The sequence below is a fragment of the Parasteatoda tepidariorum genome, chromosome 2 (genome assembly GCF_982258835.1).
Source record: "Parasteatoda tepidariorum strain Cologne lab strain chromosome 2, Ptep-v5.0, whole genome shotgun sequence".
In the NCBI taxonomy this organism is placed as follows: domain Eukaryota; kingdom Metazoa; phylum Arthropoda; class Arachnida; order Araneae; family Theridiidae; genus Parasteatoda; species Parasteatoda tepidariorum.
The window spans coordinates 100,801,161-100,817,498 of NC_141756.1; the positions used below are offsets into that span (position 1 = coordinate 100,801,161).

The 16,338-nt window shown below is 30.0% G+C and overlaps 1 protein-coding gene across 1 annotated transcript in view; it reads left to right on the forward strand.

The window, feature by feature from the left end:
* LOC122270673 (bile acid-sensitive ion channel-like) overlaps positions 1–15,867 on the forward strand; it is a 29,240-nt gene extending 13,373 nt beyond the window's left edge. The window contains exons 4-12 of the mRNA XM_087156665.1: positions 1,720–1,841; positions 3,370–3,530; positions 5,249–5,347; positions 6,793–6,898; positions 8,145–8,214; positions 8,719–8,773; positions 10,817–10,863; positions 12,704–12,779; positions 15,625–15,867. Of these exons, the coding sequence (XP_087012791.1) occupies positions 1,720–1,841; positions 3,370–3,530; positions 5,249–5,347; positions 6,793–6,898; positions 8,145–8,214; positions 8,719–8,773; positions 10,817–10,863; positions 12,704–12,779; positions 15,625–15,822 (934 nt within the window). The 3' untranslated portion in view covers positions 15,823–15,867. The remainder of the gene's footprint in view (positions 1–1,719; positions 1,842–3,369; positions 3,531–5,248; positions 5,348–6,792; positions 6,899–8,144; positions 8,215–8,718; positions 8,774–10,816; positions 10,864–12,703; positions 12,780–15,624) is intronic.
* Positions 15,868–16,338: the final 471 nt, after the last annotated feature.

Below are 16,338 nucleotides of genomic sequence, written 5' to 3' on the forward strand. Positions count from 1 at the left end.
TTAGAAGAATGTTCGATTTTTGTGAATTTTAGCGAGAGTAATAATTTTTTATTTAGAAGTTTCGACCATCACTAACAAAAACTTTTCTTTCAATCAGCACAGCAAAGCACTTTTTTATTTAGAAGTTTCGACCATCACTGACAAAAACATTTCTTTTGTCAGCGCAGCAAAGGGGAACGACATCCTCTATGAAAGGTCACGCTATATAAATTTCATTTAACTTTGATAAAATTTGAAATACATGAGCGGGAAAAGTGAGTCAAATGCGAATATTTTAGCTGTGAAATTTTTTTTAATGAAATGCAATATAATTTAAATAATATTTAAAACTTCCAGGCGGCTTCTCTTTTTACAGTTACGCCTACTTTCTAGAGAGGCGTTTTTGAGGTTATTGCCAGTAGTAGGATGACAGAGCCCTCATTAGTTTTAAAGTAGAATTTTGAAGTTCAGCTTTAACTTAGAAAATAAAGTTATGAATATGTCTTTCAAAATTTCTAGATTTAAAAAAATAATCGTGTTAAAAGCAAAACATTAAAATTCCTTCACTCAACTGAGCGGTAGGTAAAGGCACTTGCTTTTTCATTCACCATTAATATTTTGTGCACTAAGTGATTTCAGACGTTGAAGCTGATTGAAAGGATATAAATTTCATTAAGATGTAGATTAGGAACAAGGATGTTTGAGAAATTGGCTAAACATATTAACAGTTTTCATTATAATTATATACATAAAACTTTAAGTAACTGGTTAATATATTAAATTACAGTAAATACAAGAACATTATATGTAAACAAAATGCGATGAAATATGACAGTGTAATAACTTGTTTGAGAACCTAGTAAAAGATAATAACAATATTTTTTTTCTATTTTTTCGAATTTTCCTCTGAATTTTGCGAAAATATGTTTTGTAAATGCATGTATAATATAGCCTTTTCTATTGCTAATTCATCGATACCAGAACTTTGACTTTATCAATTTGCTTTTTTTTAAAGAAAAATCCTCCTCTAAAATGTTTACATATTACGCCTAGCTCTCACTAAAAATTTTTTTACTCTGTTCTTCATGTTTAAGCTCTTATCAGCGAAATACAAGCATTGAAATTGGCAGGTTTGTTTAAAAGAAAATTAAATGTCGTAATAGCAACGTTCTCAAAATAGTAACACATGATAATCTTTTGATTATAAATGCAATTACATGTTCGAGCAAATTTAAGTTAGATAAAATACAATTACAAATACAGTACAACAGTTAACAAAAAATGTTAAGAAAACAAAATATAATGAATGTGCTTTTAGCTTAACAACACATTCATTATATTATTTTATAATTTGTAGATAGATATTGTCATTATATTTAAGAGTAATTATTTATACAACATAATTATATCGTATAAATAATTGGTGAAAAATGTATAAAGAAAATTCGTTTTCAGTGCTGCCATCTATGAAAAAAAACACTGTGATAATAATAATAATTGGAAAATTTTAGCTGCAAAATCCATAATTGGTAAAGAAGTTAATATAAACAATAAGAAAAGTAGTATTTAAACATTAAAATCGTTAAAAAAAATATATTCAAATGGGTAATACTTGTAGAGCTTAACGTACAAACGCAGACTAGGAATAAACTCTCTTATTGGTTTTCTTCCTTATCTGGTCTGGTGTTTGGTGGACGTTGATCTGGTGTATATATATATATATATAAAATAATTTTTCAGGCACTTTAGACTGTACCACAATGCTGAGCATGGAAATTGTTTTACTTACAATGCGAAATGGAATACACCAGATCATAAAGTTCTTTATGCTTATGAATCTGACATGTGGAATAAACCAACTGGTAAGTTTCTTTCTCTCTTTTATTTAAAACAATAAAGAGGGATCGAGGGAAAAGAACGGTTTATGTCCATCAAAGCTGATTCAGAGAAAAATGAATTTCAAGCTGGACATAAAAGGTTTTTCCTCAAGACGGCCCATCTTCTCGGGACCCCACTGACCATCAACTCTATGCGAAAGCAAATTTTCTACGATTTTGATTTGTAAAATCTTACTAATCCTCAAAATGCCACAGATGGCGAGCCAATTGTCACCGTAATTATTGTGACACCATTAATGCTTTTCTTTCACAAAGATTTCAATTCTTTCACAATATATTTACACAAATACAGGCACAAAGCCATGCAGAAAATAAACATACTTATTATGCATCGAAGTTGCCAAGTACTCAAAACAAAAATATATTACGGTTACAATAATACCGTAATATATTTTTGTTTTTAGTGCCTGGCAACTTCGATGCATGATAAGTATGTTTATGTTCTGCATGGTTTTGTGCCTGTCTTTGTGTTAAGTATTTGTGTAAATATATTGTGAAAGAAAAGCATATAGGCTGTGTCAGTTAAGAGAATTGGTATTTGACGGGTTTGGCTTACTGGAAATAGAGTGGAAAGAACAAATGCCACGTTTCAACAGCCAATCAGGATCGAGATACCCACTCTATATCACTTGTACGCATCCCATTAGGAAACTTGACAGTGATAGAAACATAAACACAAAAGTTTTGCAACTTAATCATGCAGTATAATTAACACAAAAATGCGATGCTTATTGCTTTCCAATAAATGCTGAAGCATTGAGTGGCTGCTATATTTCCAATGAACCGAAAACATCAAAGAGCTTCAATAACAAAATAGAAAAGTGAAAATTAAAACATTCCTGCAGTAATCCCACTCCTCTCATGTTCAATCAGTCAATTTAAAAGTAGTTGAATATCCTATTTAAATTATTGTGTGTTGAAAATTTATAATTATTAAAACTATCCGTTTTCTAACCTTATTCAGAAATATTTCTCTTGGCTGACAGGAAATAATTCATCCATAAGGACTGGTTTATTGACAAGTAAGATGGGTGATTTTGCACATAAATTTTATCCTCCACACGAAGCAAACTGACCAGACGTCCTGAAATGTTGACAACAGTCTTTCAATTTTAATAGTTGTCAACAAAAACTTTCCAACACATTGAGGGCAGAAAATGAACAACATCATCAACTGTTATTTCTTTGATGTTAGTTTAAATAGTGTTATATTATTTCCAATTATAGTTCTTTCATCTTTGGATTTAGATTATGGGCCGGTGTCGAACATTTTACTTTCAGATTTAATTCATTTAATTATGAATTCAAAGCTCCAAAGCATAGCTTTCCTTCAATGATTTTATCGAAGTGTATCATTTGCCTCAACAAGAACGGTTGGTGCTCGTAATTGATAATGTGCTGTCTTTTTACAGTTTTTATTGAAAAAATTGTAGGCAAACCATTTATATTGACGTCTTTGAAATTGACATAATTCTGTGATTTTTTTTTTCAGAACTAATACTGGATTTAAATATTCAAACTGAAGAATATCTAGATGATCATAAGACTCCCTCTGTTTTGATATACGTCCACGATCCGAGGTTTTATCCGGATTTTGGATCTGAAGCTGTGAAAGCCAGAGCTGGTCATTTTTATAGTGTCGGCATGAGAAAAGTATAAACACCTTTCCTTTTTTTAACATCCATTCAGTAACTAAATTGTTCCCTTTGTTTATTGCAAAACGGACGTTTAAAATAATATATATTTTAAATTATAGACTGATCATGAAAGCCAGTGACTGAGCAGCAATTTTATTCTACGTTATCCATCGAAACTGCCTGAATACAGTTTATGCAACTCTAATAAGTTAAGAAGATTTGATAGATAGTTTCGTAGCTCGGTGTTGGTTAATCTGGGCAGTGTTAATTAAAAGAAAACAAACTAGCTTTTGGAAAGAGTTGTTTTAATTCTATTCAAATTAGATAAAATTTGTATTCGTATAACTTGCAGAAATGTAACTTTTTTTTCTTAACACACGACAATTTTTCAATTATACAATCTTTTTTTAATTAACATAAGCTTCTTTTTTTTTGTTAACATATTAAACTTTATTCCTCTATGTATTCCCTTTTAAGTTTTTATTAGTTGTGGAAGTCAGCAAACATTAAAATTTCTTTATGAGTACATACATGTATATCAAAAATTACTAAAAAAATAAATATTAAAAAATATGTATCTAAAAAAAGTGCTAAAAAGTAGATACTGAATTTAAACCATTGGATGGATTCCAGTTAACAATAGTTCGTTTTAGAATTATGTATCCCACAGTTGATTGATCATAAGACTAGTAGATCAATCATCTGTAGCAGCGGGCAGTGAGCGGATGAATGAGCACTTATAGGTTCTTGTTAAACTAACTGTTCTACAGTAAAATGCTTGACTTGCGTAGATCAACGGACTACCAAAGCGGAAGAACCAACCCCTCTGCAGAGGACCGAAATTGTGATGGTATGTTCTGAGACCGTCGCCAATAGTCCTTAGTGCAGCTATAGTGTGATGTAAATAAAGTCATATTGCTACTAGAATAATATGTATGAGAAATTACTTTTCCTTTCTTGCACCTTTAAAATGAAGCATTTTAATGAAGCACCTTTAAAAGTCAAATTATTTCTTTTAAAATCACAAGCAAGAAGCAAGTTTCATGTTTATGTCTGTAGATGTAAAGATTATTATTATTAAATATAGATGGTTGATCGTGCAGTGTTAAAGCTAAGCGCAGATGGGCTTAAGATTCGTCGTTAGTCTTCCGGGTTACTACTTCCGACTGATTTTTACGCCTAAGATTGAAAAAACACACCATCCAATATTATTATACTTGTAGTGTTTATAAATATAACGCGTTCTTTCAATCCAACTTTCAACGAAACAGATAACAAATGAATTCGGAAAACTCCCCAAACTTGCTATGATTCTATACAAAAAGTAACAAACAGTGCTATTTTACATGAATATAGCCAAATAAGGGATAAAACTCAAAACATGACTAACCTTGCACTTTATTATGGCTGTGGTATTAATTTCGTTAAGTTTGTTTCAGCCTCACGGCCTGTTAGACTTTATAAATTACAGAAAACTCTTATGAACGGTTAAATTAGGGTTAAAAAACATAAATCACAACAATAAAACTTCCTAGAATGTTAAGCCTGTTTACTCATCGCCTCGTAAGCGGAGGGATACACCAAAAGTTTTCAAAATTTCTTACGGTTTTAGGAAGCTTGTTATTGTTTACATTCAGTCAACAAACCATATGTTAACAGACACTGCTTTCTATTAATCTTCTCCAAATATAAGTTATTATTTTAATTTTGAACCTTCCTTTTTTTTTTTTACAGACAACTACAGAGTTACTTCCATTGCCATATCAAACAAACTGTACAAAATATAGCACTATGCCTTGGGCCAGAAGAAACAAAGGTGTTCTCACGCCAAAGGTAATATTAAAGACAGCAGTTAAAACCATATAAAAAATATTATGTTGTTTTTTTCTTTCTTCAGATTGACATATTAAAAAACTCTGTTAAAATTATAAGGGGACCTTTTTCACTGTTTCTGAAGTTTAACAAAATGAAGAAAAAAAGCGGTGAAATGTGAGAAAAATGTAAAAATGCATTTTGGCTGTTTCCGGAAACCTTTAGGACGAGCGAACGCCTTTTAATTATTAAAATTTATTTGTATGTTTGTTGTGAATACGTAGAAGTTATTTCTTTTGATTACATATGGGGTTATGTTTTGCGAGCTCTTCAAACATTAAAAACATTTGAAGAGCTGACTGTATTAAGATTCTAAGCCACATTTTAGTGAATTTGAGATAATAAACTTTCAAATATTTATCTGTGGTCAATGGCAAATAAAGACTATGCTTTTATATGACTTCTTGTTTGCAAATTTCTAATTAGCGAAATCTAGACTACTCTAACACTCAATTAAACAGTTTTCGGCGTACTGTTCGCTATCTAGGCATTTCAATTTGCTGTTACGAGAGAAGCTTTCTGTATTTGTCGTCGATTGCTTCTTGCTAAATGCATTTCCTCTCCAACGCACTCTACTACTAATGTTTTACTACGACTGAATGGTGGTTTTCTTTTCGCCAAACAGCGTAAACAGATCCTTAGCTACCAAAAAATTTATTAAAATTCAAAGAAAGAATGTGTGAAATCTTTCAAAATGACTTCGTGAAATGAAAGATTTAGTTTTACTAAGCCTCTTGTGAACTGCTACGGGAAATCTTTCTATTAATTGGAAAAATGCGTGTTGTTCCAGATTTTTCGTGTCCGCACACTTTTCGATTAGAATAACTTTCAACACTATATTCCCATACAATGATTTGGCAGAGTCTTAAAATATAAATATAGAAAAACAACACAGCATGATAAAAAAAAATAAGAGAAAAGCAGACGATAATTTTAGAACTTTTTTCATGTTGCTTGTTATCAAGACCGAGTTTTTTATTTTCACCTGCGTGCATTTTCAATGTTTTTGCATAGTGTTAATTTAAATTATTTTTATGTCCCTTTTATGATTAACTTATTCATACATACTGTCAAGGAGGTGAATTTAGTATACTGAAGTAGAATTTTTTGTTTTGTTGTTGTGAGATTTGATGAAAAGTATATCAGTGGAAAAAGACAATTCAGACCATTGTAAGAGAAGAGGGCAGGCATAATGATGCTTTGCAACCCATGACTTGAAATGTTGTGGCGTAACCGATTAGAATTGGGTCCAAATAATATAAGCCTGAAACAATCTACCGTAAAATAGTTTTTTATGGAAAAAAAATTTATTGCAAAAAAACTGTTAAGATTTGCATTTGGCGAAAACTTTCGAAAATTGGCGAATACTTTTGATATTTGACTAATTTATATTGTAAATATTTAAGATGTGCACCCAAGAATGCTCCAGGATGCTTCAGTTAAAAGCCTGCAGATGCGTCTCTTCCAATTTGACGCTCGTCTATGAAGACTCTCCCTGTGAAGGCAAGAAAGGTGAGTGTTATCAATAAAACACCAAAATATCACCTTGTATTTTCAATTTTTGTTTTTCGGTTCTATCTTGACTTATTGGTCTCTTAACGATGATCATCCTTTTATTTTAAAAATTCCTTGTGCACATTAAAAGTCACCATTTAAAAAAAAATATAGCAAATGAGAATTTAAAAATTATCTATAACTAATCTATTGAAAGATTAAATTTAAACACTGTTTCTATCGAATGTTATCTTTCTTAGACCAGATATTCCTGTTCCTTTCTTATTTTTCAACCAAAAAAAAGCAAGCTTACAAACTAAAAATAGCCGAGCCGTAAATAAATTTCCCTACTTCCATTTATGCGTTGTTCCTAACAATACTTACGGCCGTAGTGATATAGCAATTAAGGTAAACTTAGTTTGTTTAAGTGCTATAAAACACTTTATGAAACACTGCTCATAATTTCATAGATGATATAAAATTTAAATTTTTTTTTAAATAAAAAAAATGGTGGGATATGTTGTTTTATTATTTGGCACCAACTCAAACAAAAACTTCTTGTGATACAGCAAAAATACTAAAAAAATGTCTATTTTCAAATCCTCTACAAACTTAAGTATTTTATTTAAAGTTATTTATTAAAAGTTTTAATCAGTTTTATTTAAATCAGTTTACTTTAAATCAGTTTTTTTTTCGATACAAATTTTCCGTTTAAGATATCTCGACTTCAAAACTTGGTAATTGTTTTGAGTATATCATGCCGCTTAAATTCACACAAGCACTTGAATTTTGGTAAATAGATTATCTGTATTTTTTTTAAAACAAATATAATAAATTTTTTAATAAGAATCCAAAACATTAAACATCTTTTAATTTAATTATTTTTTCTAAAGTTTGTACGGCTTAAAAAAAAAAAAATGTTTGGCACGCAATGTCGTAGTATCTTTCTTTGCCTTCAAATTTCACCTCTAAAAAAAATTAAATTGCAAAAGTTCTATACGTTGTTTCAAAAAAGTGTTGGCATTAAAACAATGTCTGTGTTTATGTAAAATACTCGGAATCCTGTGTTAAATTTTAGATAGTTTATAAAAAAGTCGAACGGTATACTTTAACGATGGAATTTCGATTAAGATTCACGCATCAAAACGATATATTTTTTTCCTTTACTTATTTTTTATATATATATATATTTTTTTTTTAAATTTCACTGTGGGTATTTCCTCTTAATGTGCTAGTAGAGCTCTACTCATTGGTGTTATTGCAGCTTTTTGTGCGGAAGACGTTGAAAAGAACACGACTGATTATTGCCGTACTTTGTGCAGAGTGCCATGCGAGTGAGTTTTTTCTTCTTTCTTTTTTTTTTTGCAAAAACTGAGTAAATGCAAAAACTGACAAATTTCTAAACTTTTCAAATATTTAAATACATTGTGATATATATATATATATATATATATATATATATATATATATATATATATATATATATATATATATATATATATATATATATATATATATATATATATATATATATATATATATATATATATATATATATATAAGTTCAAAATGAAGAATAAAACAAAGAAAAATTGTAGACACATAAAAAAAAAGGGGGGGGGGAATAATAAGTAAAAAAATAGCAAACAGTTAAAAAAAAAAAGGATGAAATTTTATTTAAAAAACCGGAAGAAAAAAAAAAGATCTAATCTTTTCTTCAGTCCACACGATTATATCCGCAAAACAGAGTTCTATTGTTTTTCTTAAATTTCTTCGTGTTTTCTTGTATTTATTTATTTATTATATATATATATATATATATATATTTAAATTTTTAGGAGAAAAAATTTTGAATCCTCAGTAGATTCCACAGTTTGGCCCAGAAAAAAACAGGTAAAAATGATTTCATTAATTACATTTTTATAGTTTTTTTTAAAAAAATTATTAATTAAAATTGTTTTCTTTAAAGAACAGGGGTTTCCAGCTTACAGGTGGCCGGGACCACAATTTTAGAACACCAGTCAAATGACGGGCCGCAACTTTTTCAAAATTTTATATAGGATTCTTTTATGTTTGACGGAACATTAAATATTAATGTCAGATACGCACATGCTAAATTATAATCACAAAATACAAAAAAAAAAAAAAAAAAAAAAACGAAATAAAAAAGAGCAACATACACGATTATTTTTTTATTTGATTAAATATTTTCTTGGGTGCAAAACTTGAAAAATAATTATTTTTGAACCGTTGGTATGTTAAATTTCGCAGTAACGAAGATATTTTAGTTCGCGGGCCGCTAGTTGGAAACCCACTGTTCTAGAACAACAGTTTTATTTTACTTGAAGAACCCTAAACTTGAACAAACTGGTTTGATGTTAATGCATATGTTGCCTAAATCGAACCATATGTAAAATTTTACTATCCCAAAATCACTAGCAATTACATTTTATTTAATTTTATATTTTATATCGGTCGTTGAATAGCCGACCTAATTTTGGGTTTACGGCTACTAATGTTCAAAGGCTAGGATAGCCTGGTTGGAAGGGCACTGGGCGCATGTCCAAGAGATCGTGGGTTCGATTCCCGCAAGCCGAAGATTCCACGTGTAGTAAATGGTGACTAGTGCACGTTAAATCTATCGGGTCACGAAGTCCTCCAAGTTCCCTTAACAAATCATGACCTCTGGGGGTACTAATCCAGAAGTTCCCTTGTCTTCTGGATTAGGTTCAAAGTTACATGGCTACGGAGTGGAACATTAGCAGTCGTAAACCCAAAAATTGGATCGGCTGTTCAACGACGGTTATAATACTAATGTTCAACTCCGTAGCCTTGTGATTTTGAACCAACTTGTTTCTTAACTTGCTACTGAGTATAAACTAAGTTGCAATTGAGTACCTTGAATACTAAAAAATTTATCATAATACATTAAAAATCCAAATTAGGTTTAGAAAAAAAAATAGCCTTTTAATGTCTAATAAACATTTACTGTTAATTTAACAAATACTATATACTAAATCAAAAAACCACTTGCATTAAATATAAAAAACTATTTAATATCAATAAAAAATATTTATTTTATATCAGATTATTTATTTTTGAGATTTAACAGCTTTGTTATTAATTTTATATCAGAAAATTACATAGTTTATAAAATTAATAACAAAAATATTTGTTGAAACCAGATTGATATTAAAATGAGATAAAATTTTAATTTTAATTTATAGTTTAATTGATATTTTTAATGTATAAAAGCAAAACTAAGTATTGAATTAACTGCTTAAAAAAATAAAAATACAGTTTCTTTAGATTTGAATAATGTTCTCTTTAAAACAGATCGTATTTCTTCTATTTACAATAATTTTTTCTTACTTTTTCAGCAATTAAGTGAAAAAATACAGAAAGTGTTATATTGTTTGACGCTTTATACTAAAATAAAATAAAAGTCTCGCTGTCTCAAAATTACAAATAATATTTATTTTAACTATGCAATTTAGTTAAAAGTAGTTAGATAATCAATAGAAGTTCAATAATATATATATTTTTTAAATATTAATAATGAGCTGCATTCTTTATTGCTGAATTCATCAAAATCTGTAATCTCTCACACCCGCAGTTTACGTAGAGCAAAATTACGTAGAGCAGTTGCTTTATCGTATGCCACACAGCTTTAAAGAAATTGTATACATCCATTGTAAATGCTTGTTTTGATTTTGTGGTCAAAATTAAAATAATATCCCACTTCTTTAACCTTTTAACTTGCGGATTTTTTGCAGCATCTCTTATTTTCACTTATATGAGTTCGATATTTTTTCACGGGCGCATGCGCAATAACTTGAAATCTTACGTACAGGGAGCGTACGAAAGCTAACGTAAATTTGCGAAATCTCCCTATTGTTTTTCAATAACCAATAACTTTTTCTCTTTATCCTCTAGGTTTTTAACGTCCCATCTTTGCTGAATAAAAATTTAACTGAAATTCGGTGAGTATTATTAGAGGTAGATATGATTTTAACAATTTGATTTAAACAACTTGATCTCGATATTTTATTGTAGTATACACTATATTGTATAATCAATAAGTTGTTTTGGACGAACAGTCTGTCTCTACTTTTAAGAACTCACCACTTCGCGGCTCCATGTTCATTCTGCTGTATTGAGCAGTTTTTACCCAATTGCTTGTTTCTTTCTCACGTACTTGCTGTTTTGCGGTTTCCAATAGATTAATCTTATGCTTTGAATTAACATATATATGTGTGTGTGTGTGTGTGTGTGTGTGTGTGTGTGTGTGTGTGTGTGTGTGTGTGTGTGTGTGTGCGCGCGTGCGTGTGTGTGTGTAACGTCGTTGCCGAGTGGAAGGATTAAAACAGGTCTTAGGCAGGGAAGGAGGGTTCAAAAATGTATTTATTAATTACTAGACAGAGAACAGCTGTAAAAGTGTGGTCGTGAAATATTGTGTTCTTCCTTTTAAGTTAGGAAAAATCTTGCAAAGTAAATCCGTGAAATGTTTCATTTTAAGGAGTAAGGGAAATCTTAGTAATCGTAATTGGCTTATCAAATAGCTCGCGTGATTCCCACAAAGAGAAAAGGGAAAAATGTCATACTTTTAATGAATGCATACTTGAGCAAAAAATAGATTAAAGGACATGATGTGAATTGAAAAGTGTGAGAAAGTGTTTCGATTAGAATAATAAAAGAGAGAAAAGGGATTTACGGAAAAGTAATAACATAAAAAGATTAATTGAAAGCTTTTTATGTTACATGTATATATATATATATATATATATATATATATATATATATATATATATATATATATATATATATATATATATATATATATATATAAGTTCAAAATGAAAATAAAACAAAGGAAAATTACAGACATATAAAAAAAGGGGGGGGAGGATAAAAAAAATTTTAAAAAATCTGGAAAATAAGAGAAATAATCTTTTCATCAGTCCACACGATTATATCCGCAAAAAAGAATGCTTTCTGATATTGTATCAATATAGCCAAAGCAAAATATATTAATACAATAGTGTGAGGAGCACTAAAAAAAAAAAAAAAATTTTTTTTTACAGAAATTACAGCAAATAAAATAGAACACAATAAGTGAAAATAACACATAAAAACAGAAAATAAAATAAAATAAAAAGAAAAAACAGAATAAAACAAAAACTATAAAGCGAGTAGCGAAATCAAATGTACTTACATGAACGGGAAATTTTTCAGGAATGATTTAAAAAATATTTTCCAAACAAGATTGCATAATATGAAAACAAAAGCGCAAATTGAGCGTAACTAGAGGAATGCAGAGGAGAGGAGCAAAATATATTAATACAGTAGTGTGAGTGCTCCTCACACTATTGTATTAATATATTTTGCTTTGGCTATATTGATACAATATCAGAAAGCACTCTTTTTTGCGGATATAATCGTGTAGGCTGATGAAAAGATTATATCTTTTGATCGTAGTCTGATGAAAAGATAAAGACTTTTCCGGATTTTTTAAAAAAATTTTATCCCTTTTTTTCCCCCCAGTTGTTTGTTATTTTTTTATTATTATTTTACTTCCCCCCCTTTTTTTCATATGTCTGTAATTTTCCTTTGTTTTATCTTCATTTTGAACTTTTATATATATATATATATATTCAAAATTTGCTTCGGCTGGAAAATTTAGTTTTGTTGCAAATAATGTGTTTTTCTGAAAAAACGATTATTATTATTATTTTTTTTTGCTATTTGTAAAGGCAGATAAATAACCAGGAATCCTTGTTCTCATCTCCCTCTCTAATTATTTTTAACTTGGATCTTTTTCAGAAAAAATTTAGTTCGAATTAAACTGTATTTGAGAACCATGGAAATAACAATGTATCAACACCAACCGAAGTATGAGGTAAATTTTTTTATTCTTTTAATCATTTTTTTTTTCATTTTATATATTTATGTAAAATTGTAAGAGCATAGTTCAATTCTGGTTTAAAAGTGATCATCAAAAATAAAAATGAAAAGTTTTTGCTCATCATGACGTAAGATGACGCATCATGGACGTCGATCAGTTCCCTTCAATATTTCAGAGTAGTAAAGTTGTTTTTAATTTATTATTATTATTTATTTTTACTTTAAATATGCTTTCTTAAATGAAAAGATAGATAAATACTTTTATATTTGAATAAATAAAAAATATACGAGAAAAAAACATTTAATCTAAGAGCCCCAAAAATTTGAATGGCCTAGGGCCCCGTGTACGACTTAATCCGGCCCTGGACAACTGCGATACCCATGGTCGGAGTTGATTTTTCGCTGCAAATATGAGAAAAAATATAAATGAGTCCAGAGTCCTCTTTTCCTGGATACAAACTATAATGTACCCCATTTATACCAGAATAAAAGAATTTTATAATCTGATAAAAATGTGTACCCCATTTATTAGTCAACATTAATAAAAAGAGAAAGAAATTTGAAACAAGTTAAGACACAGCCTCTTTTCACTTTAATGTAAAGAAGGAAACTCTACATCTACCACTAAAAATTTTTCATCATTATTTAAAGATATATATATCATCTTCCGAGCTTTCCGTGATTGGAGGCGAAGGTTTCAGGCACATCCGATCATGATCGCTCTCAGTTTAGCCGATCTGGTCAGAACAGTGTCGATTCTCTCTTTCTTTATCGAACTCTCTCGCGCACTTTATTGAGCGCGATTGAGGTTCATGCTCTCTGATGCGCCGAACTCCTGGGGACTTCCAGCTGCTCGGCGCGTACGGGTATATTCGGCTCATTCTCCTAAATTCTCGCCTGTTAGTGGGAGGGGCTTACTGTTGCTGAATACTGACGCCTCCTACATGCGGCACTACCCGGTGTAGTATGCCCTTTTTGCTGCAAATATTTAATTCAACACTATCATTTAGCAATTATTCCCGAAGGTTTAAATTTTAAATAGTTATTTTAATTACGTAAGTCCACTTTTAAAAGTAAGTATAATTTATCAGGAAGCTGATACATAATTTTTCTTTTTAACGTTAGAAAATAGCAAGACTCGATTTATTTGATTGCTGCGTGATGAAGTATTATTATACAGGGTGTGTAACGTTTTTAAAAGGTGCTTATTTTGATTTTCGTCTTTTAAAAACCCTTAAAGGTGCTTTGTTCGTTGGGTCTTTTTAAAAAGTGCTTAATTTTCCCTTTACTATGATGATTTTCGCTTCGAATTATGCAAAAAGACAGTTCACATTGTTCTATTCAACGTTTTCATAATTAATTCAACCCCAATCTATTTCGACGTATAGTCAGTCCATAGCGCAGGAAAACGCCATTTGTTTTTCATGATTTTTGGCAGTTGTCAAAAACAATGCCAAAAGGTTTTTTTTTTTTTTGCATCACGGTTAAAACAAGATAAAACCGTCGATTGTCAAAAACGATATATTCTTTTTAAAGTGGTTTAAAATATTTTTTGAGTGCTTAAAAGGTGCTTATTTTTGTTGAATAATTTCACTACGCACAATGTTATAGTTTCACTAATTATACTAAAAAAGGGGTGTTTCTTCTGAAAAATTAATTCCCCAAATTTTTTTTTATTGACAAAATGCTTTATCGTACTTGAGAACTCTCTGAACCCTTCAGAAGAAAAAAAAGGATTTTTTTTTCTAAACAACACTCTAGGCTAGTGAGGTATTACTTCCGATGTATTGACCAACAGACTAGCCTGTAGGGTTTTATTTTATTTTACAACCGTCTTTGAACAATTGACCCCCAATTATTTAGTTTCCTTAGCCTTTTAATTTTGAACCCAATCCAGAAGACAAGGGAACTCCAATAATTGGAAGAAACTTGCCTTCGTGGAGGACTTTTTTGATGGAACTAATCCGCAACTGAGTTTCATGGAGAGGAAAATTTCTCACGGTTAGCCTGACGGCAAGGAGACTCTAACCCATGACTCGCTTTCCACGGAGGATATTTTACGTCAGCACTGTGGTGGTCGATGCAGAATGCGTTTCGACCAGTTTTCGCTGGGATACAACTTAGTTAACTTTTTACTTTGCTCTCTAGAAGCTGTCTGAACATTTGAGGTACGTTTTTTGATGGAATTTTTTACACTGAATTGAAGGAAATAAGATTATAGGATAAACAGTTTTGAAGTTATGAGGATTTTCGACATAATAAGTGCATTTAAAAGTAATACATTTTAAACAAATAAATAAATAATTTCCAGTTGTGAAATAGTAGCCCTTTTAATTCGTGTTTGGTCTAAATGAGAAGAAGTACATAATAAAAAATACCTCACTTGTCTGTATAGCAATGCAAGATGTGTAAATAAGAGCAAAATTGTTCTTTTTTTTTCGTAAAACTCTTCTAAACTATTAGTCTGATCGCCATTCAGTTTAGAAACATTACATTGGAAAATATACCTTGCAAAAAATAGTCCCTGAATAGCAATTTAAAATGAATGCATAAATACGTGTCAAAAGAAGTACTTTTCATACATGAAAACTCTATGGACTATTTGTTCTATTGGCTTGTATATCTAACAGTAAGTAGCTCCATCATGTGGCGAGTATTCAAAGTGTTCAGTGTACATTAAGGTTCGCATAGTGAGAATAAGTGTCGACTCCTCTACGTTTCAGGCCTTCCTACCTTGATATTTATTAACTAGATTAATATTTGTTAATTAATATTAAATATAATAAATTAATATTAATTACAGGCGTAACTCCCAACCAATAATGATTTTCCTGTTACAGCTGGTGGAAGTATTCAGTCATCTAGGTGGTTACCTCAGCCTCTGGCTGGGATTTTCAGTGCTGGCTTTCTGTGAACTCTTGGAGATGCTATCTATGGTATTCTTAAAAGTGACAGACATGAAAAGTACTATTCATCCAGCTCAAAGGAAGCCCTCCAGAAGATTGAGAGCACCCCGTGAAAGAATGACTACTTACTAACTACTTTTTGCTTCGTTTGAACAAGACTAAAAAAATAAAATGATGTTCGATCAAAACAGAGTTTTTACTGTCAAACCCCCGTTCAACCGATTTCATTGTGAATGGAGCAATTATTTTTTTCACGCATTCTTTCATATCTATCTATCTATATTACATATATATATATATATATATATATATATATATATGTATATATATATATATATATATATATATATATATATATATATATATATATATATATATATATATATATATATATATATATATATATATAAGTTCAAATGTTGAGAAAACAACAAGGCAAAAATTACAGAACAATGAAAAAGGAGGAAAAAAGAAAAATAATAAGAATAAAAATAACAAAAAACCGGGGAAAAGAAAATTCCGAAAAAAAGGACAAAAATTTCAAAAATCCGGAAAAAAAGAAGAAAAAAGGGATATAATCTTTTCATCAGCTCTCACGATTATATCCACAAAAAAGAGTGCTTTCTAATATTGTATCAATATAGCCAA